Source organism: Natator depressus, chromosome 1, assembly GCF_965152275.1.
Source record: "Natator depressus isolate rNatDep1 chromosome 1, rNatDep2.hap1, whole genome shotgun sequence".
Classification (NCBI taxonomy): domain Eukaryota; kingdom Metazoa; phylum Chordata; order Testudines; family Cheloniidae; genus Natator; species Natator depressus.
Window position 1 is genome coordinate 118,628,432 of NC_134234.1, and position 22,953 is coordinate 118,651,384.

Here is a 22,953-nt window from a genome sequence, read left to right on the forward strand (position 1 = left end):
CTCTCTCTTTCAGGACACTGCGACCCTTCTCTTGGGGGAGTCAACTTTGAGAACATGTTGTCTGAGCTTCAGAGATCATGTTTTGCTAACCATTGCTGCAGAACTCTCATCTTGAGACAAGCATAGATGGGATTTGTAAGTGTAACTGAGATTGTGAGCCCCACCAGTCTGAAGAACAACATTACTATCTGGTAAGAACTCTTGATGTCTGAGTATAGCTAACTGAATTTTCAGGAATCTTTCTTCTGGTAGGAAGGCTCTGCCTGCTTGTGAATTCAGATCTTCCCTAATGAAGGGAATTCTTTGAGTGGGAAGCATGATTTTTTCCCCCAATTTATTCTAAGTCCCAGTTTCTCCCAATGGAAGCAGGTGCAAGTTGTATCACTGGACAAGCTCTCTTATGATCCCTTAATGTGTGTGTCACGTAACTAAGGGATACATGTACACCCTCTCTTAGATGTGCTGCCACCACAACTAAGTATTTTGTAAACATACAAGGGGTGATAAAAGGGTCAAATGTAAGGATTCTATATGGATAGTGATCTTCCTCCCTCCCCATTCCCCCCCACAAAGAAACAAAGGCATTTGCAATGTGAAAGCCAGAAAGATGTGGAAAATATGCATCCTTTTTCAAACAGAAAGCTCAAAACAAACTTGGGTGGGTAGGGAGGGAATTATTAATGGTAGAGTCAGCATGCACAATTTGAACTTTCTGACGAAGGAGATATGCGCTCTCAGGTTGAAGATGCTTTCAGATAATTTCTGATTCCGAAGAATCCCTTTCCCCTGAATTCCCTTAGAACTTCCTCTATGACCCCTACTTCTGCAAACAAGTGAACCTCTGCTTTTGGTAGGTTCTTGTGAGCGGATTCCTGATGAGATAGGGAAGGGGTGGTATGGTGTCAAATTATATGTACTACTTCCTGGATCCACTTGTCTTTACGGATGAAACCACAGTTACTGGAGTGAGAAAATTGATGCTCAAAGGTGTGGAAGGAGGAGGGTGAATAGTTTAAGAATATCAAAACTGTGGTCTAAAACCTGACACAGAAGAAAAGGGTATGATTTATTTGTCCTTTATTTGCTTGAAGCTCTTTTGCCTCCACTGCTGTTGAACTGGAAGTTGTTTGTGCAAAAGCATCTCTGAATGAAATACAAACTGATGAAGTGTATTGCTGTCTACAATAATTAAAGACAAGAGCTCCAAACTGTCTCCTTGAGGGTTAATAATCCCCTAGCAATCTAGCTGCTCATCTAGCATCTAATCTTCTCTAGGACTATCAGTCCTTGCACTGAGCAAGCCATCATCTATGAATGAAAGTTTTTCCACATGTGCTCTGGTTTCAGGTGGAAGATGAGATCATCTAAGGCCATGTCTATACTACAGACCTTAAAGCAGCTCAGCTGCACCAATGCAGCTGCAGTATCTCCCAGGTAGCCACTCTATGCTCATGCGAAGAGCGCTCTCTGTCAACATAATTAAACCACGCCCAGTGAGCAGCGGTAGCTATGTCAGCGGGAGAGTGTCTCCAGCTAACATAGCACTGTCTACACCAGTGCTTCTGTCAGTGTAACTTATGTTGCTCAGGGGTGTGTTTTTTCACACCCGTTAGTGACATAAGTTATACTCACAAAAGTGCTAGTGTAGATGTAGCCTAAGCCATGCATCTTGACCTACTGTGATTACAGAAACGACAGTGGTTTCAGCTGTGTCTGAAGCATCAAATGAGGATCTAAGGGCTAGATCCACCAAAGGAACTTAGGCATTGCCACATCTAGCTTTTAGGTGATTTTCCACCCAGTGGAATCCACAGCCCCAAGTTTGACACCTAAGTTAGGTGCTTAAGAACTGAATCCTCAAAAGCCAGTCCACTGCACGTGGAGCTAGCCAGTAGAAAATGACTAGAAGGGGGTGAGTCTTAAGTCCTATCCTTCAAGTCAGTTAGGCACCAAGATATAAGCCAGAGGGAGACACCAATCTCTGCTTAGAATTCACAGCTCTAAATCTTTTCCTGAATTCCTTAAAGAGTTAGGTGCTAATCCTCCCCCCACCCATCCACATGAAACACTGAAGGAAGGGGGGGTGGTATGCCTCTCTTATAACCATTACTCCAACGGTTAGGGTACTCACCTGGGCTGTACAAGAGGTGGATTCAATTCTCCTCTCTGCTTCATGTGGAGAAGGGATACGAACACATATCTCTTTCAGTCTCTCCTGTTGAAGCTTTGTCACTACATACAAGTATTTAAATATGTATACAGCCAGAGAGTGTGAATGACTCTATAGACCAGTGGTTATGGCACTCACCTGGTCGGGTAGGGAAGGGACCCAGGGTCTAGTCTCCCTGTTCCAATGCATATTTACATATTGACACAGTGGAACAGTTTCAACAGGAGATAGAGACCCCCACTCCAAAACACCTCATAGCCCAGTGCTTAGGGCGCTCTCCTGACAGATGGAGACTTGTGTTCAAGCCCCTCCTCCACATCAGGCAGAGGGTTGAATTTCCCTGTTAGTTTAGTGTGTGGTTTAGGCCTACTGGATTAGGACAGGCAGGTGAGACTGGGAGGGGAATGCTTAGTTTGAGGATCCTGCTGGGACTTAGGCACCCAGGTGCCTAGACTGAGGCAACTGTGAACATGCTCACCAGCAGATCTGTAGGCGCCTTGGTGACTAACAACAGAAATGTGCATTCATACACATTTAGGAGCAGCTGAGTGGGAGTTCTGAGGATCTCAGTGCCATCTAAATGTTGGATTTAGGCACCCAGGTCATTTTGTAGATCTAGCCATGTCCATGTTTAGCTACTAGCTGTCCTTTTATTAAGGCTTTAGCCAATTTCCTTTGCTCTTCAGGCAGATCCTTACCAAAAAAGGCCATTTCGCCCCAGAGATGGTACTGATATCTAAACCTTTAGAGCCTGACAATTAGCAATCCTAATGCCTAGTGAGGCTGAGGAGAAAGCCATCCTGCTCAGAGTATCCAGTTTCTTACCCTCTGTTAAATGGGACAGAATGCACTTGGCCTCTGAACTGCCGCAGCAACCACCAAGTTAGGAGCAGGAAGACAGAAAGAAAAACCCTTATGTGGTAACTGGTATAGCTTGTCAGCCTTCTTTGACACGGCTTGACCAGAGGCAGGATTTCCCCAAATAGTTTTGGTTGGTTGCAATAATGCTTCTAAAACCGAGTGCAGTGATCTTGCTATTAGGAGGACTCAATATATTGAATACTCGAAGACAGATCTCTTCTACGGACACAGATGTGTTCTTTAAAGGTAAAGCTATTCTGACCACAGTTCATGAAACTGAATATCTTCTGGTGAGGAAGATGCTGAAGTGACTCCCACATTGTCATCAGGGGGACATTTGATCATTAGACTTCAAATCCATGTTCTGGTATGAGTCCCATCGGTTCCTCTTCTGTGAGCGAAGAAGGGGACTACTTTGGGACTATCATCTTTGGGAATGCTCAATACACCCAGATAATCTAAACTAAAATGATATATGAGATTTTCCCTCACCTTTAGGAGGTGCTAGATTTCTGTAAGGATGATGATTTGTACCAAGGAAGGAATTGCTAAACCTGCTAATATTTAGTATCACATTCCCAATCATAGTACTTACTTGGTTAACGATACAATCTTGTGTGTGTACTGCATGGAGCATTTAAGTAACGTTTATTTGGGTCCACTTCTACCTCAGCTGACGGGAACTGAGCTGGTGCATTAACCCACTTATCGTGATCTGATTCACTGACAGATCGCAGATCCAATATCAGTTCCAAGGCAGTTAGTAAAGGGACAACTAATGCCTTGGAATTCTTGAAACGGAAAAGGGGGAGACAAAACTCCCTGGTGAGGTGTTTTATGGGAAGGAAGTGATATGGCTGGGGAAATCTGAATTTCCTCTGATCTTCTGTCTCTTTTCCAGTTGGGAGGTTGGAGCAGGAAGCAGCCCTATCACTCTGCCCAGGGAATATACAGTTCTCTATCTCAGTGGTTCACAAACTTTTTTTTTTTTTGGCAGACCACTTGAAAATTGCTGAGGGTCTCAACGGACCACTTAATGATCTTTCCAAATGTTGTTTGTATCATTAGCTAACTATTGTAAAGCGCTTTGAATAAAAGCGCTATATAAAAATAAACTTAACTTTTTTGTTTGACAAATAAAAGCACACAACTCTTATTTTAATAACAGTAGTCTTACCTTTCTAATGCGATGGATGTGCCCTCTCTCCCCTGCCACAGCAGCCACAGAGCTGAGGCTGGGAAGGAGGGCCATCCCTCTCCAGCAGCTGCAACCCTGGAGCTGGGGAAAGTTGCCTCTTTCTCTGGCCGCCACAGCCCTGCATGTCCCAAATTCCCCCCAACCGCTCTTCTCACTCCACTGCCCCCTCCCACTTACCCCTTATTTCTCCCAAAGCCACCACCTCACCTTATATGTGCGTCTTCTCCAGGGTCCAGGCACCTAAATTAGTAGAGCCACTCTTGCGCAGCTCCACTTATTAGGTGGGTGGCCCTTCATTCTCTCGTATGCAGCTGCCCAGGTGCACAACTTAGAAGGAACTATCCACAGACCACCTGAATGGAGCTTGTGGACCACAGTTTGGGAACTTTTGCTCTAATTAGATAATAGTTCTAACGGCAGATCTGAGCAGTACCTAGCAACTACCATTATAGTGGATGCTGAGGAGTCAAAATTACCTGGAACTGATATGCTTGCTACATTAGGGGCACACCCCTTCCTTTGGAATTTTCCCTGCTCTGAGGCAGTAACTTTTAGTCTAGGTTCCAGTGATGTTTTCAGAACTGACTCTAAAGGACAGAGACCCAGAACAATCCATGGTTTTGCTTACACAAGCTATATCTCAGGACCTACGCTTATTCTGAACCAAAGCTGTCATATCTGAAGGGCACACCCATAAAGATCTTCTAACAAAGGTCAAGATATATAGGGTTCCATTGTGTCTAGAACCAAAATCAAATGATTTAGGATCCTTTGGTACCAGAGGTTTGGTTTTCACTCCATGATAGGAGGATACTACCTTCAGGTTGGATTTTGGGCTGCTTTTTATTCCCTAGGAGGTGAAAGGCTGATGCAAGCCCAACAGTACTCATGGAACTGATAGTTACAGAGCTGGAGGGCTTGCATAGCCTCCTGAAGCAGCAAGTCTTGGAGTTTAGTTTGATGCACCACTCCAAGAGCTTGCAAGAAGGTGCTGCAGATCGCACACTGTGAAGAAGGGTATTCTGCCTCCAAGCAAACTAGACACCTGGTATGGGAATACAAAGCCTCTTCCCCTTCACTACGATCCATGAGCCCACATGAACTAATAAAATGTCAAAATAAAAGTAATAAATCTAAACAAATCTCAGCTAAGGGATCTAACTGAGATACAATCTTCAAAGGGGTTGGATCTGGGTGGATCAGCCAGGAGAGGTCCCTGGTCCATCTACTGCGCAGCTGTAAAGAACTGAGGAAGCAGAGCACCACACCCCGTTCTATGGCCTTGCATTCAATATGGTCAGAAAAAGTACAGGGAGGGGCAGGAGGCAGCACAAATGTTTCACAGCAGTGCCTGCTGGAGTACATTTTATTCCACTATCCAAGCCACACCACTGGCACATCCCAGGAATGGGGTTTTGTCTCAGTTAGATTCCTTAGTTAGCAAAGATTCATTTAGATTCATTGCCGCATCTGAAGAACACAGAGATTTCTGCTGGCCTTAGTCTATGAACATATGTATAACCTTGCATTTTGATAAACCCATCTTACCAAACAATATAGATTACTCTGTAGAACCGACCTGTTATTATTTTCCATCCCACCAATCTGTTCTATTTTATATTTTCTTGCAAATCCCTGATGAAGATTTAATATCACTGGAACAAGAACAGATCCCTATTCCCTGCAGAGCCTCACTAGAAGCAACCCCATTGTATAATTCCCATTTAGAGTTACTTTGAGATTTATCAGTTAGCCAGTTTTAATCCATTTAATACGTACTACACTGATGTCAAACTGAGGACCCAAAAACTGAGGCAACCAATGAACATACAGCCCATCAAGTATCCAGCTAATTTCTTCACTCTTCATCTTAGATCAGCAATTTCTAACCTCTTCAGTCTGTCACTCACTAATCACAAATATAATTGCATGACTCATTGATACGACAAGCTATAGTGGAAGTCATCCAATTTTACAACGAAGGAAAAAAAACATTTGGAGAAGATGTGTCCAATAGACGTGGTGTGGACTGAAGCGAAGGTGAGAGGCAAATTTGTACATGAAAGAAATAATAGTTTTTAAGCAGCATTAGTTTTATCTCTGCACTGGCTCTTTTCTTACTTCTCTCACTTTCCTTTTTATCTTCTTCCCACACTTCCCTGCTCTACATGGTGTGTCTGCCTCAGGCCCTTTAATCTGGGAAGGAAGATGAGTAGGGTGGAGGTATACATGCATGAGCGATGGGGAAGGGGAGGGCAGTTGGGAGAGCATACAGGTAAATAGTAAAGAAAGAACATAAAGCAACAAAGAACATTTTGACTACTGTTTACTTCCATTAGCCCTGCAGAGCCAATAGGCAAGTGAATGAGCTAGATTCTGTTCTGGCTTGCACTTCAACAATCACAGATCCTTCAGTTTGCAATGCATGGCCCACAAAAGCCCATCTTTCGTTTTCAAATTCCAGACTGAGTTGCAGAGCTTATAGTAGGAAACGTAATCTTTGTACTTGTAAACTGAGTGGATCTCATCTGGGAATCACTGAGAGAACACAAATATGGAACCAAAAGCCAAGTCATGTTTTGAAGCAGAACTGCACTTTAAAAGTTAGCCAAATATGTTGTACAATAGATACCCAACATGAACTTTTATATGAAATTGTATTGCATTCAGCCAATACCTTAATTAAAGTTATCCAAATGGCTCAATGCAGATAATTCAAAAATATTGCAATACTGATGACTTGGATGTCATGTTGATTAAAACTAAAAACATCAATATATATTAACTGTATTACAACACCACATACAGGCTTGAGCACAGTTTGGGACCTTACTTTGCTAGGCACTATACCAGTGGTTCCCAAACTTTACCAACCTGTGAACCCCTTTCACAGAAAACATCAAGTCTTCCAAACCCCCTCCTAAAAATGATATTTCCAGGGATTTTCTCCTTTACCAGAGTATAAATTATAAAAGCAGTGATCTTGGAAATATAAAATTTGTTTATGACATGCTTATTACACACAATTTATTATTAATTATCTATCATTACAGTATTTTTATTACATTATGAAAACAGCAACACTCTTCCAAGGTCTCACTTTCATAGCTTGTATCACTTTGAATAAGCCTGTTATAAGACAAGGCTCCTATGTTTCATCAAGGAGTATCAGACGTGAAACAGCGTGAAGGTATTTAAGAAGCCAACTCGAAGAGTTCCTCCTACACAAGCATTCAGGTCTTGAGCAGTCCAGGCAAACAATGCACGTTACAACAAAGCTTAAACTTGTTCGCCATAATAATTTTAAAAACAATACTAGCTGTCCATTTAATTTTAAAAACAGCAAAAAATATCCACCTTCCTTTCCATTTCTTATAAGGAGTCTTGAAGTTTAAATCTCCTCAGTGTGATAGATATGCTTGCCTTGATCGGCTTAGCTCTTGCAAGTCCAGGGGCTCTGGGCTGCTGGCCCCACGCTGCCTGGGGTCCCTTGGGACTGCTCTGTCCACCATTAGGGAATTTTTTCCCCCGAGAACCCCCTGTAATATTTCGCGCACCCCAGTTTGGAAACCACTGCACTATACAAACACAATAATGAAAGAGCTCCCGGAAGAACTTACAGCCTAAGGCCCAGAACTTGCAATTTGTTGACTTTAATGGTGCTCCATGAGCACAGCAGTCTGCCTGCATGCAAAAAATTGCAGGCTTGGGGCCTATACATAGAAGACAAAGGATGGAAGGAGAAACAGATATCTAAGTGAAATGACTTTCCAAACGCTACACATCAGGTCAGCTGGGAGTAGAATCCAGGGCTCCTGACTCCCTATCCACTAGACTATGTTGAATATTGGAAAAGGTATAGAAAAGGGCAACAGAAATGACCAGAGATATGGAACAGCTTCCATATGAGGAAAGATTAATAAGATGGACTTTTCAGCCTGGAAAAAGAGATGACTAAGAGGGGATATGCCAGAGGTCTGTAAAATCATGACTGGTACGGAGAAAGCAAATAAGGAAGTGTTATTTACTCCTTCACATAACACAAGAACTAGGGGTCACCAAATGAAATTAATAGGCAGCAGGTTAAAAAAAAAAAAAGAAAAGTAGTAGTATTCCTTCACACACACAGTCAACCTGTGGAACTTTTTACCAGAGGATGTTGTGAAGGGCAAGACTATAATAGGGTTCAAAAAAGAATGAGGTAAGTTCATGGAAGATAGGTCAATCAACGGCAATTAGCCAGGATGGGCAGGTATGCAAAATCATGCTTGGAAGTGTCCCCAGCCACTGTTGCCAGAAGCTGGGAATGGGCAACAATGGATGGATCACTTGATCATTACCTGTTCATTCCCTCTGAACACCCGGCCTTGGCCACTGTCAGAAGACAGGATATTGGGCCAGATGGACCATTGGTCTGACCCAGTATGGCTATTCTTATGACTACACTGTCTACCATATTTAATTTGGCTAACAACGAAAGAATATGGGTTAACAGAACCAGTAACTATAAATGACAACCATGACCTAATCACTTACTATTCCTTTCTTATTGATACAAATAGAAATGACAAACTTCCTTGGCTGAAAGTTCTTAACTTTCATCATACATTAAAACAGCAAGATGTAGCACAAACCATTTAGCTTTCCAATTATCTATAATTTCTCAGTGACAGGGTAAAAATGTACCACTCTGCTTCACTAACAGTTGTTTGCCTCATGTTGTTTATTATTTTGGTGTGCTAATTCAGTGTAACAGAATAAGCATCCTTTGAGTTCAATGTTGAGTTTGCTATACCAGATTATATTTTGGACTATCAGGGTCACAACTTTAGTGTTAAAGTAAGTTTATTTTATTGTGCCTTACAATAATTTTGAAAGCAGCATACGAGAAACAACAAAAAAAAGGAATGAAAATGTTTTAGTTTTTTTTTTAAACATTGTAGAGGCTTTTTCTCTGTGGTACTCATCACTGCAGTATCTGAGCACTTCACTAATATTAATGAATTTATGTTTATGATGCTCCTATGATGTAAGGAAGTATTACTCTCCTCCTTTTATAGATGTTAGCAAAAGCGTAGAGAGAAAGTGACTCACCCCACTTCACATGGGAAGTCTTCAGCAGGGCTGAAAACAGAAGAGGATTTTCTGGGTCCCAGTACAGACCATCTTTTCTATCTTTAATGGTAATCTTAACTACCATTTATGTCCAGTTGCTATCTTTCAAAGATAAATATCAAGGACTTTAGAAGAGTAAGTCAAACGTGCAAAGGTATTATTTGCTCATGTTGACTTGTCAGTTGTTAGGTTTGTTTAAATAAAAGCTGTTCCAATGTGAGCACTACAGAGCATCTTTAAGAGATACACTTTCAGGGACTAAATAAGCTATTACCAACAGGAGAGTGGGTTTGGGGGGGGAGGAGAAGGGGGGGGGAGAAAACCTGGATTTGTGCTGGAAATGGCCCACCTTGATTATCATACACATTGTAAGGAGAGTGATCACTTTAGATAAGCTATTACCAGCAGGAGAGTGGGGTGGGGGGGAGAGAAAACCTTTTGTAGTGGTAAACACCCATTTTTTCATGGTTTGTATGTATAAGAACATCTTCTGTATTTTCCACAGTATGCATCCGATGAAGTGAGCTGTAGCTCACGAAAGCTTATGCTCAAATAAATTGGTTAGTCTCTAAGGTGCCACAAGTACTCCTTTTCTTTTTGCGAATACAGACTAACACGGCTGTTGCTCTGAAACCTGTCAGCTACCTAACAGTCATGCTCTCTCTGCTCCAGTCTTATGAAATGGCAGGAAAGACAACTATCGGAAGTTAACCGAGTAGTCAGGTGCCCATTAGTCAGCTGCAAAGCAGGGATTTTGTGCTGCATTATTCTGGAAAGTTGTTTTCCAGGGTCAGCTTTTGTATAAAAGTTATATATTGAATACAAAGAGAACAAATACAAAACAACTGTACAAGTTGAAGGTGAGGAAAATGCTGTCAATAAGCTGAATGGCAGAGGTTCCAAATCAACTGCTAGAAAGCAACATTAAAACTCTTCCTGAACGTGACCTGGCTCAGACTTAGATAAACTTCCATCAGGCACGGATTCCAGAGACTTATATTGAAAGCAAGGACTAGTACCACTTCTATGCCTTGCCAAGTTTTAGACCTTGACTAGTTAGTAACCAAAAAACTGGAAGATATCAAATGATCTTGAAATCCCATTTGACAGTAGAGTAGGACACCTTCACAACAATAAGAAAGGAAAGCCTGAACCACAGATAGCTGCAAAATTTTAAAGAAGAGTAGTTAAATTTAAGTTTTTTGTCCTTATGGCTGATGACAGAACCTTCAAACTGAGTGAATTCAGTATTTTCTTACTCAGCTGACCAATTCCAGTCCCTCTGCTACTTCTCCAAACAACAACAATTAAAAAAAAAGAAAGAAAAGATTAACAGCATTCTGAAAAGTCTCCCTGATGCTCTTCAGAACCATATGGGTAGTAATGACAATGACAGATATCAGTCAGTTTCAGTCTGGATATGGACTTCTATCCACTTTAAGGCTGGGCTACACAATTTTTGTACCACTATAACTAGTTTTGTTTAGAAACTGATCTAGTTAAAGCAGTACGACCTTATACTACAGACACTGTTTATAACTGTATAAAGGTGTTTGTAGCAGTACAGCTTATTCCCATAAATATGATAGAGGTCCTGTATCCAGGAGTTTTTCTTGGTAGGTAAACCTTAAAGCTTCATTGTTCACTTTATCCAGGGCTTCCAATCCAGGCGACATGCAAAAAAGCAAACAACAAAAAGGAGTCTTCTAGAGAGCATGGATGTCAAATTCACTCTGTGGAGATGACTGAAGTATTGCTGGGGTACATTTATAGGCATAAGTTAAACGTGCTTGTCAGTTTAACTATTGATGCAGTTATACTACTTTCTTGAAAGAACTCAATTGCACCTGCTCAAACTTTGGTCTTGAGTCTCAGATTGCATTTACTTCTCAGAGAATGTCAATACGAATTGCTCAAACACTGAGGGTGATCAGCCCTCCTAAAGAGTCAACATAAAATAGCGGTCTTAAGGTGGCACTAACTCTAGGGCACAGATCAGTGGTATCGCATTCGGGGATTATTTCAATTAAGAGCTGTCTAGATACAGGTGAGCGAAAAAACACCAGAATGATTATAACCAAACACAGGGCATGGAAATAACCACATTTTGGAAGTGTCTACATTTGAACTACCCAATGACTGAGAAGACACCACAGTTATGACTGCTGGGTCTATGAACACCGCACACTCAAATGTTACATTCCTTACACTTTTTTTTTTAAAACCCAAACACTAGGGATCCAGCCAGCTCTCTGTTGTGATTTTGTCGCTATCATACCATATCAACACTGCCACCTTAAAATCTACAAAAACAAATGATTAGATAATTATTAGAATTGATTCCTTGATTAGAAATGGAAGTGTAGCTAAACATATGCTGATCTCTGTGTATATGACACTGGGGTCCCATCCCCCATTTCTCCAGCAGAAACACCTATGCTGCTCTCTCCTCACTTCAAAACTGGAGACTATGGCTCTTGGCCACCTGTCTGTGTTCCCCCTGACCTGCTTGTATTTCCCAATTTTCTACCAGTCTCCCTCTTTCTGGGCTTCTACTCTGACATATTTCTGCCCTATCCCTTGTACAGTATGTGTACCTCCACTTCTTGCTTAACCCAGGAACTGCTTCAGCATCTAAGCCATCACAATGTCAGTTTATACTATAAACAGTAACACGGATGTTTAAATGTTGCTTTTTAGACACTTAAAGACAACTACCTTTTTACCTATTCCATTAGTCCCCTCCACAATACGAGAAGGCACAGCTCAGCAATTCTAACAAAACAAACTTAGCATTTCGGGTCAACCCATATTAGAAATAAAATGAGCCAAAAAAAAAAAAAAAAGTGGTATAGGAGTTTTCAAAACACCAAATTTAAAAGCCTTTTCCTGAATTTCACCAAACTCAAACAAAAAATACCCTCTATCCTACACAGTGACTAGGTTCAGCCTGCCAAAAGTTCTGGGGGACGGGTGGATGTCAATCTCTCAGTGGAGCGGTTGGGGGCGGGGGGTATCTGTGCAAAAGCGTCTGATAATGGGCAGCTGCCTTCGAACTTAAGCGTGGGGAAGCGCCCGCAAGGGAAGGTGTTTTACGAGGCGGCACCAGCTTCCCCCTGCCACTGCCTCAGGGGAAAGTCCCGAGGTGAAGCCCATTCACAAGTTCACCTCAATGTCAACGGCCTCCCGAAAGCTTGCGGACAAGCCTCAACGGCCAGCCCTGACCCCTGCCTCTCATCCCCCCACCCTCCCCCATCTACCCGGACCCCCGGCCCGGGCTCTGGCCTGACCCCCGGGCCGAGGCGGGGCGCGTCAGACCGGCAGTGACAGTCCGGGAAGGGCGGCAGGGAGACCAGCCCCAGCCTGTGAGCTGGCAGCGGCCGGGAGGAGAAGCGAGGCGCTGCGAAGGGACACCCCCACCCGCACAGGGGCCCGGCCGAGGGTGGCAGCGGCCCAGGCACTAGCGGGGAGGGGAACCGCTTCCCCGACTCAGCTGCCGCCCGCGGCTGGAGCACTCCAGGTCCCAGCAAACCCCTGAGCAACCGCCCCGGGGGACCCTCCCCAGCCTGGGCCCGGCGCAGGCTGCCAGGATCGGGGCCCCGCTCTGCGGCCAGGCCCCAAACGGTAACGGCGGAGCCCGGGAGCCGGGGCGGGGGCGCTTCTCACCTTCCTGCTCGGCCCGGGCCGTGTGCGCGATCAGCGCGAGCAGAAGCCGCAGCACCGCTCCGAGCCAGGGGGCCCCGGGCGCCCGGCGGGCAGAGCCAGAGCCGGGGCCGCGAGCCGCCGCTACCTCCCGCCTGGCCGTCATGGCGCTGCTGCCGCGAGGTCGGTGTGTCGGCGGGGCCCTGCGAACGGGGCTCCGGGCTCGCTGCGTGCCGGGGCGCGTGTGAGTGTCAGTCACGGCCGGGGCTGGCGGGCGCCTAGCGCACACACACAACACCCCCTCCCACCCAGGCAGGCAGGGGGCGGGCCCGGCCCCGCCCCCGCCGCGCGAGGGAGGGGTGGAGGGGGGAGTCGCCATCTTAGGTGAGGGCAGGGGAAGCGCGACACTGTGCGGAGCGGTCCGTGCGGCCGGAAACCGCTTACTCCTCCCGCCGGCGTGAAATGATTGGCGGTGAAACTCCAGCCCCTTTCGACGCCACAGAGCGGAGGGTGTGTGCTGTGAAACTAGCCGAGGGAGGGCCTTCGTGCCCGGCGTCAAGATGGCGGCGGGAAGCGCACTCCTGTCTGACGTGCAGCTCGACGCTCCGTCCCTGCTGCTGCCTACTCTCTATGGTGCCTGGGTACAGTCTCTATCCCCGCCTCCTGCCCTGCCCGGGGCAGCCTGAGGGGAAGGGGAGGGTGGATCAATGAGTGGGGGGGAGGCTCAGCTGCAGAGACCCCTACAGGCTTGGGGGAGGCCGTTTCCTACAAGGAAGGAGCTATTTCCCCTTGATTTTGTCTCTTTCCCACCTCAGTCTATTGTCCCCCTCCTGCTTTAAATGCGGCTGGAGGGTGCTGCCCTGAGAGCCCCAAAAGTGACAAGATCTGCCTGACTAGGTGCTGAACATGTGGGTCCTGCCCCTGGTGCGGGGACATTAATAGGTCCACAGGGCATTGCACGGGAGCGAATTGTCCCTCCCCTCTGACTGCATGGCATGGTACTCTGTGGGTGTGTGAGCAATAAAAGGCGAACAGCAAGGGAATTACCCCCTCCCCCGGATAACACTGTTGGTGAGGCAACTACATGATGTAGTGCAGGAGCTTGTATTCCTTTTGCAATGTGTGAAAATTTTGTCATGCCAGTAAAAAAAAAATTCACATTTGAAAATTTGTGATGCAAATTTGAAATACAGGGGGATGCTAGGTGTAATGTCAATATGAGAGTATTTAGCCCTGGATATGTAGTACAGCCCAGGCATAAACAATGCAAAGGGAAATTCGGTCTCCATGCACATTCAGACAATTCCATGGCTTTATATGCTAAGACTATCAATAAGGAGGCCACGTGTGATCATCTTCTCTTCTAGGAGCTGATCTGAGACCATCAGTCATGTCACATAAAGCGGGTCACTGAATAGCTTTCACTAGCAATGACTTTCATTCACTGCTGACCTGGGAAAGATTAGAGTGAAAAATTGAATATGACCATACCCATACCTTAATCATCTAGTTCCCCACCACAACAGCATTTTTAACCCCTCTTGTTAAGGTTGAATTTCTTGAAATCACATAATTTTTAGAAACTGGAAAAGATTCTGGAGCCCAAAGGGGCTCTAATCCCAGGTTAGCACCTTGTCATTCTGAGGCATGTATTGTGTCTGTTGAGTCAGGGGGAAGTGATGGAAACAGCTACAAGGATGGTTGGGAGTTTTTTTGTTTAGAATATCACCACGTTAAATCATCACTGCAGTTCACAGCCTATTATTGATCAATTTTTAAGTTCTCAGCCATTTATGCTTTTTTGCACTTTACACCCACATGACAGCATGGACTTTTATCTAGTAATAATATACTTTGGAGTTATTGGTGTCATACTTTTCATTTTTTGTTTCTTATTGTTGTCTAATGATGCCCGGGCCACCTTGAGACTCTACAGTCTTTCGTTCTTGCTGTTCACTAGAGATACAGTCACACTATAGCAGGGATGGGAATGGCACCAATCTCAAGGGGGAAAGGAGGAAATGAGGTATTCTGCACACCTGAAGCCTCTACATCAGTGGTTCTTAACCTGGGGTGCATGCTCCCCCTGGGGGTGCAAGATGCCCTTTCTGGAGGTGCAAGACTTGCCAGATTTTTTTAGAAGGTAAATCATCGAAAATACAAATTAAGCACAGGCACGTAAGTACAACTACTTTGTTTCATCAAACCCATGTATTTATTAACATTAATAGTTAAAAAATGTATACTGTAATATACAAACAAAAATATATCTAGGTTTAAAGAACTGACCTACTTCAACAATGCGAGAACATACTTTGATTTTTGATAAAGGGTACGAGAACGTATTTTGAGAACCAAAGGGGCGCAGGCTGCAGTAAAGGTTAAGAACCACTGCTCTACACAGACAATGTCATCAGTTACACAAATCTCATAGAAACTTACTGCATAGAGAAGGGAGTTAAAGGCTTCTCTGTGTCTCTGACCAAGTCCTGGGCAGTCAATGCTAGTGGTCGGAGCAGTGGTGGTCTGGCCTAGTATCTGGAGCAGAAGTCAAGATCCAAGAATTGGACCTGGAATCAGGAACCAGGAGTCAGAGCCAAGGGTCAGAGCTGGAGTCAGGAGTCAGAAACTGAGGAATGCTGAACCAAGGCTGGAAGAAGGCTGGGAACAGGGCAGGCATAAGCATTAAGCAGCATGTGCTAAGTGCTACAGGTAGGTTTGAGAGCAGACCTTGCAATGCTGCTCAGCCAGTCTGGCCAATTAGACATTGCAGCTGTGGTGCTTGCTGATCCCAGGCCCAGCTGTAGGCCCTCATTCCTGACAGAACCCCTCACTTTTGAGGACACCTCCCAGAAGCCCTAGGGCCTGGTTTCTCAGGATGAGCCCAGTCATAGGCCCCGACTCTGTGGGTGCTCCAGAGAAAAATTAGTGGGTACTTAGCACCCACAGGCAACCACACTCCCTTCCGTCCCCCCCACTCCCACCTGCCGCCAGCTCCCGTCGATCAACTCCTCCCCTTCCCTTCCCGCACCTCCTGAACACTGCAGAACAGCTGTTCAGCAGCGTGCAGGAAGAGCTGGGAGGAGCGGGGATGGGGTGTGTTTGGGGGAGGAGATGGAAAGAGTCAGGGCAGGAAGAGGTGGGACAGGGCTTCAGGGGAAGGGGTGGAGTGGGGGCGGGACCTGGGGCTGAGTGTGGGTAGAGCACCCTGATGGAAAATTAGAAGCTGATGCCTGTGAGCCCAGTGGAAGTCCTGTAGTAGGTCTGGGGTGTGGATGTGTTCAGCAAGTTCCCAAGATCAGTCATCCAGATCATAGCCCGTCCAGTTCACCAGGTAAGGGAGTTTTTCCCTAACTCACTGGGAGTTAAAGATTTGCCAGATTAATTTATTCTTGCTCTCTAATGGTTCTGGGCAGTGGTGGTGGGCTGGAGTGATTTGTAGATATTCTCAGTATGTAGCTTAAGGAGGGAAATGTGAAATATTGGATGCATCTTAGTGAAGCAGGTATTCATAGCTCAAAGGCTACAGGATTGACCTGTTCCAAAATCTTGAATAGGCACAAGTACTGATGATCGGGTTTGGCTGACAAGTGGACCAACTTGAGGTTCTGGGTCAGTAGACCTTGTCTCCCACAGCTAGTTGAGAGAGGTCCGACAGCCTTGGTCATTATGGTGTTTGTAAGTTTCCTTTATGGATATCAATTGTTCCTGGAGTTCTTGGTGTAGGTGGGCAGCCCAGCCTACGGCTGCAGGTACTGGGGAGTTCATGGGTATGTCAGGATGGAATTGAGAATGAAAACAGTTACACAGAATGAGCTTTGTTATGTCGAGGCATGGATTGCATTGTTAAAGGCAAATTCCGCATAGTGAAGCGGAGAAAACCAGTCGTCCTGGGGGTAATTCAAGAAACAGTGTAGGTACTGTTCTAGAATCTAGTTGACTTTTTCTGTTTGCCTATTGGTCTGCAGGTGGTAGGCAGAGAAGGTGATAGACCTTATGCTGAGAAGCCGTTGAAATTCCTGTCCAAAATGGGAGACAAACTGGGGGCCACAGTCCAGCATGATGCCAGTTGGTAGCCCATGGTAGGGGAAGCTATTTGTGCCCTTGAGATTGAGACAGCTCCCCAACAGAGTCTATAGATACAATAGACTAGGGTTGCTGGGGAGGGGGAGTGGAGGGAATGAGCAAAGGCTGGAGAAGGGAGGGAACACACAACCTTTTGTAGCGATAATCAAAGTGGGCCATTTCCAGCAATTGACAAGAACGTGTGAGGAACAGTGGGGGGTGGGAGGGGGAAATAAACATGGGGAAATAGTTTTACTTTGTGTAATTACACATCCACTCCCAGTCTTTATTAACTTAGGCCCTCCCACAGCCCAGCCCAGGCCCGCTGGAACTGCCGCAGCCTAGGAGAGGCGCCTCTCCCCCAGCCCAGCCCAGCTGCAGCAATAGAGGACTGGGAGGAGTCATCTCTCTCTGCCGCAGCCCTGGGGAAGCCTGCATCCCAAACTCCTCACCCCCACTGCACCCCACCCCAGAGCCCACACACCCCTGCACTCCAACCATCTGCCTGAGCCCCCTTGCGCACCCCAAATCTCTCAACCCTGGCCCCACCCCAGAGCCTTCACCCCTAGCTGGAGCCTTCACACCCTGCACCCAACCCTCTGCTAGGATTGCCAACTTTCTACTCACACAAAACCAAACACCCTTGCCCAGCCCCGCCCCTTCTCCAAGGCCCCGCCCCCGCTTACTCCATCCCGCCCTCATCGCTCATTCTCCCCACCCTCACTCACTTGCTCATTTTCACTGGGCTGGCTTGGGGGCTTGCATGCAGGAGGGGGTGAGGGCTCCGGCTGCGGGTGCAGGCTCCTGGGTGGATCCAGAAATGAGGAGTACGGAGTGCAGGAAGGGGCTCCGGGCTGAGGCAGTGGGTTGGAATGCAGGAGGGGGTGAGGGCTTCGGCTGGGGGTGCTGGCTCTGGGGTGGGGCCAAGGTTGATGGGTTTGGGGTGCAGGAGGGTGCTCTGGGCTGGGACAGGGGGTTGGAGCATGGGGCGGAGTGAGGGCTCCAGCTGGGGGTACGAGCTCTGGGGTGGGGAACCTTTTGTCTGTCACGGGCCATTGACCCACAGAAAAAAAATCAAACACGGGCCACTCACCCATGGGGGGGCAGGACGTGGAGGTTCAGGGCTTCCCCCTGCAGCCAGACGAGCCAATGCTCACAGCTCCTGCCCCATGCAGGGGCGCTACGGGCTGGATGGGATTAACCACGGGCCATGCCCTAGGTTCCCCAACCCTACCCTATGCATAGGAGCCGGAGGGGAGACTTACCGGCTGCTTCTTGGGAGCCGCACGGAGCGGAGGCTAGCAGGGAGCCTGCCAACCCCGCTGCATGGCACCACCAACCGGTCAGTCAGCAGCCTGGTCAGCACTGCTGACCAGAGCCGCCAAGATCCCTTTTTGACTGGGTGTTCCGGTCGAAAACTGGATACCTGGTCACCCTACCCTCTGCCCCAGCCCTGATCCCCCCTCTACACCCCAAACCCCTCATCCCTAGCCCCACCCCTGAGCCCACACCCCAACCCTCTGCCCTAACCCTGAGCACCCTCCCGCCTCCCAATCCCCTCATCCCCGGCCCCACTCCAGAGCCCGCAACCCCAGAAAGAGCCCTCATCCCCCCCACACCCCAGTCCTCTGCCCTAACCCTGAGCCCTGTCCCACACTCTGTACCCTTTGGCCTCACCCCCAGCACACATCACCTCCATATTGGTGTACATAACAAAATTTATTCCGCATAGGGACATAAAAAATTAGAGGGAACACTGGCATCCACTTTCTCCAACAAGATGATGCTGGCCTTAGCAGGATCCATCCCAGTAGCCGACCCATTTCTACTCCCCTTCTTTACCTCCTTTTTTTTTTTTTGTTAGGCTGCTTGAACTGTCACTCACCAGGTCATGGGTGGTCACTCCTAGTGGTCGGAGCAGTGGTGATCCAGCCTAATAGTTGGAGCCAGACTCAAGATCCAGGAGTCAGAGTCAGGAACCAGGAGTCAGAAACGGAACAGGGTTGGAGCAGACTACAGCAGGCCTGGAGCAAGGCTGGAAACAGGGAAGGGATAGGACTGGAGCACAGCTGGAAACAAGGCAGGCACAAGAGCGAGCACAGCTGCAGGCATAAGCGTTGAGCAGCCACTGGCCAATGGTACTGCTGAGCTTAAGAGCTGTCTTGGCAACGCCAGTCAGGCGACCTGGCTAACTAGGGGTTTCCGTTGCAGTTAGCTAGCTGATCTCCAGAGTTAGGAGAGGAAGCCATCCAGCTTAGCGGAGGAGAAAAGAGCTTGCAGGAGGCAGAGCGCAAAGGGTCGAAACTTCACCTTTAAATGTGACAGATGCGGCAAAGGTTGTCTCTCTTGAGTGGGTCTCTTCAGCCACGTTTGCAGCTGCCATAAAACCAACTGAATAAATTCTTTACCTCTGAGGGGTGCATACCAATTGTCTCTCGGGACTGAAGGATGCCTACTAACTAGCTAGCTGATCTCAGGCCTGGCTACAGGCCCTCATTCGTGACATTCTGTAAATCCCAGGCTGGAACTCCATAGCCTTTTGGTCATTGTATTGAAAAGGCTTACATCTGATTTGGTGACCTAGTATTGCATGCCTTTGTTAACAGTTTTGAGAGCCACCCAGTGCACACCCAACATGAAAGAGCATGAGCAATCTTAGAGAAATCTGAGCAATGCCCACTAACTTCAGTGGGAGATGTGTCTATGCACCAAGAAGCATGATGTGGCCCAAGAGCTTTTAGCTTTCCCTAGGAAAAGAACTTTGAAAGAGAAGTGTTTTTTTACCCACAAAAGCTTATGCTCAAATAAATCTGTTAGTCTTTAAGGTGCCACTGGACTCCTTGTTGTTTTTGTGGATACAGACGCAGCTACCCCCTGAACTTTGAAAAAAGATGTCCTTGGAGCAATTGTTTGAATGTATTATACTGCATGATCTCACCCTTAATTATTACCCCTTTAATCAGTCTTCTGCTGCACACAGGTGCTCTTTTCTGAAAAATAAACTATTTTTCTACTTCTTATATTTTAAGTCCACTGTTAAAATACTCAGAGGGACAGATTTTTGTCACCCTTACTCACAGTGTAGTAAGACACATGCACTGATCGTCGGCGCCTTAGGTGCATGAGACTCCAGTAACGAGCGAGTGCTGAAAGAATGCGGAATCAGTCAACACTACGCTTGGCTGATGCTGCAACTCATGGTGTCGGACGCCATCGGCTAGTCGAGGGACATCTCCATAGAACACATCACTGGACATCAGCAATGCCAGGAGGGATGAGCTGGAGTGCCGATGAGAAATGCAGTCAGGAAAGTAACAAATACTTTCCTCATGGATTGTATTTTCTAAATGCACAACCAACCTAATTCTCAATTACTGAGAGTCAATCTCCACTCATTGATATATTTTGCTTTCCACAACCAAATCTCCTTATAACTTTTCACGAGTGATGTACCCAAGTATTCGGATTCTAATATCTAAACTGTATTGTTAAATCTATTCACCAAAATTTGGGTTATTGCTGATTATGTACTCTATGTATCATATGACTTTAACAACTAACTTTGTATTTGTGGATAATCTAAGCACTGTACCCAGATGTACAGACACTCTTTTCCCAACCTATGTATTATATAATTCTTTTAACGTTAGCTTTAATAAAAATTCTAAATCTGTTCTTTCTCTGTAAGAAGTCCCATTGGAATCAATGGACTCTCTAATGAAGGTAGATGGCAAAATCTATCTCAGAATGAAAAGGTGGAAGCACCAACTGAACATTTGATGGGAAAAAAATTAATGGCAATGAAACATGCAAGAAACATTACAAGTATTAACAAGTCAGGGTTTTATATACCTTAAATGTAGCATTAAAATGTTCGCTGTTTTTAAATGCTCTATACATAGACTTTCTGGTCGGATATTATGAAATGGGTAGAAAAGAAATAGCTCTTGGGACATATTCTCCCCTTCATCTTTGTCCAGAACTCCCACTGTTTTCAGTAAGAGTTCTCTGGAGGCAAAAATAGTAAAATAGGGCTTAATGTCTGTAAATGATAAAGAAGGTATTCTGTTAAGATTTATTCCTGAATTCAGCTGATTATACTGTATCATCAATGCTTGATGCTCTACAGTAGGTTGCTGGGTGGTAGATATACAGTATTCCTATATATTAAAAGTTCAATCTTTGTTCTCAGTTACACTTAAGTAGGAGCAGGATGCATTAATATATTTTGATGGCAGGGAAATCATTTACTCTCAGTACAAAAGTATCCTTTGATCCCAGTGAACTACAACAAAATATACTGTCAAGTTTTTTATGGAAAATAACTTCTGATTATAAAGCAGAGAATATAGCTTTTGGGGGAGTGTACGTGTTCTGTGTGAATAAAACCCTGCTGCTCAACCAAAATTACAGCAATAATTACACAATTAAGTTCAAGAAGTGCCATAATCAGATGATAAATAGGGAGAGCCAACTGCACAGAAAAATATCAGTCATACAGGTTTTGCAGTGGCTAGCCACACCCTAAGCATTGCTGTGGTTGTCAGCTTTGTTAGTGTGAGTGACAGAGAAACAGTACATTGAAGAACACAAAGGACACAGGTGTTATATTGGTTGTCAGCCTTCAGGAGATAGGGATAGATCTGAGCTACCTGCTCTTTGCTCCTGTAAATGTGTTGTAAATGATTAATTCATGCTTCAAGCCTTCATTTTCTTCTCTTGATAATATTCACTGAAGTAAGCGAGATAGGCAGGAAAAAACAACTGCAGATCATCCAGTCCATTTTCCTGTCAATGGATTTGCTCCCTACAGCACATTTTCTAGCATTTTTTCCACTCCTGTTTTAAATGTCCTAATTGAAGGGGTTTCAACCACTTCCTTTGGAAGATTGTTTCACAGCCTATTGCACTTCCCTGTCAGGAAGTGTTTCCTGATATTCATTCTAAAATTTCCCTTTCTTAATTTCATTTAATTACTCACATCCATGTGGACCTGTCTAAATACTTCCACTCCGTCCTTATTGTTTACATTATTTAAATATTTGTAGATCGTTAACATGGCCCTATGTAGTCATCCTTTAACAAAATTGCATATTTAGCTGTTTTAATCTTTCCATTCCTCCAGATAATTCTTGTAGCTCTTCTTTAAACTGTCTCCAATTTGTCAATATCTCCTTTATTTGGTGGAGCTCAGAAATTAATTCACTGTTCCAGTTGTAGCCAGACAAGAGTCCTAGAGGGTTTTGTCTTGACTAGGAAAAGTGATAGCTAAACCTAAACAAACACATATTAGGTAATCCTACTTAAACTTGACCTTTTTCCCAGTGTAGATGTAGGTAAACACCTTGTATCTTGATTTAGCTGGCTGAGTTGTAGCCTACTGGGCTCCAAAGCCAGAGAGAGAGAGAGCGGGAGCGGGACCATCTCTCTCTGTTCTGTGAATTGATGTTTCTATATGTGCAGCCCAAAAGTGAACTGGCCTTTTTGTTGCAATAATGCATCCCAGAATCATGTCAGATTTGCAGTACTTTATCACCCCATGTCTCTTTCCGGATTACTGCTTTCCAGGTTTTTTCCTCCCATTGATTATTTTTGTGTTTCAGATTATTTTCCCCTCAGACGTACCAGGCTGCATTTGCCCAAATGGGGTCTCATTTTGTTATGTTCTGCCAATTTTTTATAATCTATTTAGAGCCCCTTATATTCTTCTCTGTTCTCACATATATCTCCAGCTCCTCACAATTTATTATCTGCACATGTTATACACATGCTGCTTGCCCCTATCTTCCAGATCATTGCCAGAGTCTGATACCCTTACACTGAGTAGCACCTTACTCCATGAGTAATTTCCATTTACTTCAGTGGCATTGCAGAGTAACATGCTACAAAGGGCACGTCTACA

General features: G+C 45.4%; 1 protein-coding gene across 1 annotated transcript in view; it reads right to left on the reverse strand.

Annotated features, from left to right (window-relative positions):
• Positions 1-13,365, reverse strand: part of TMEM131 (transmembrane protein 131) — a 180,455-nt gene extending 167,090 nt beyond the window's left edge. The window contains exon 1 of the mRNA XM_074965351.1: positions 13,011-13,365. Within this exon, the coding sequence (XP_074821452.1) occupies positions 13,011-13,365 (355 nt within the window). The remainder of the gene's footprint in view (positions 1-13,010) is intronic.
• Positions 13,366-22,953: the final 9,588 nt, after the last annotated feature.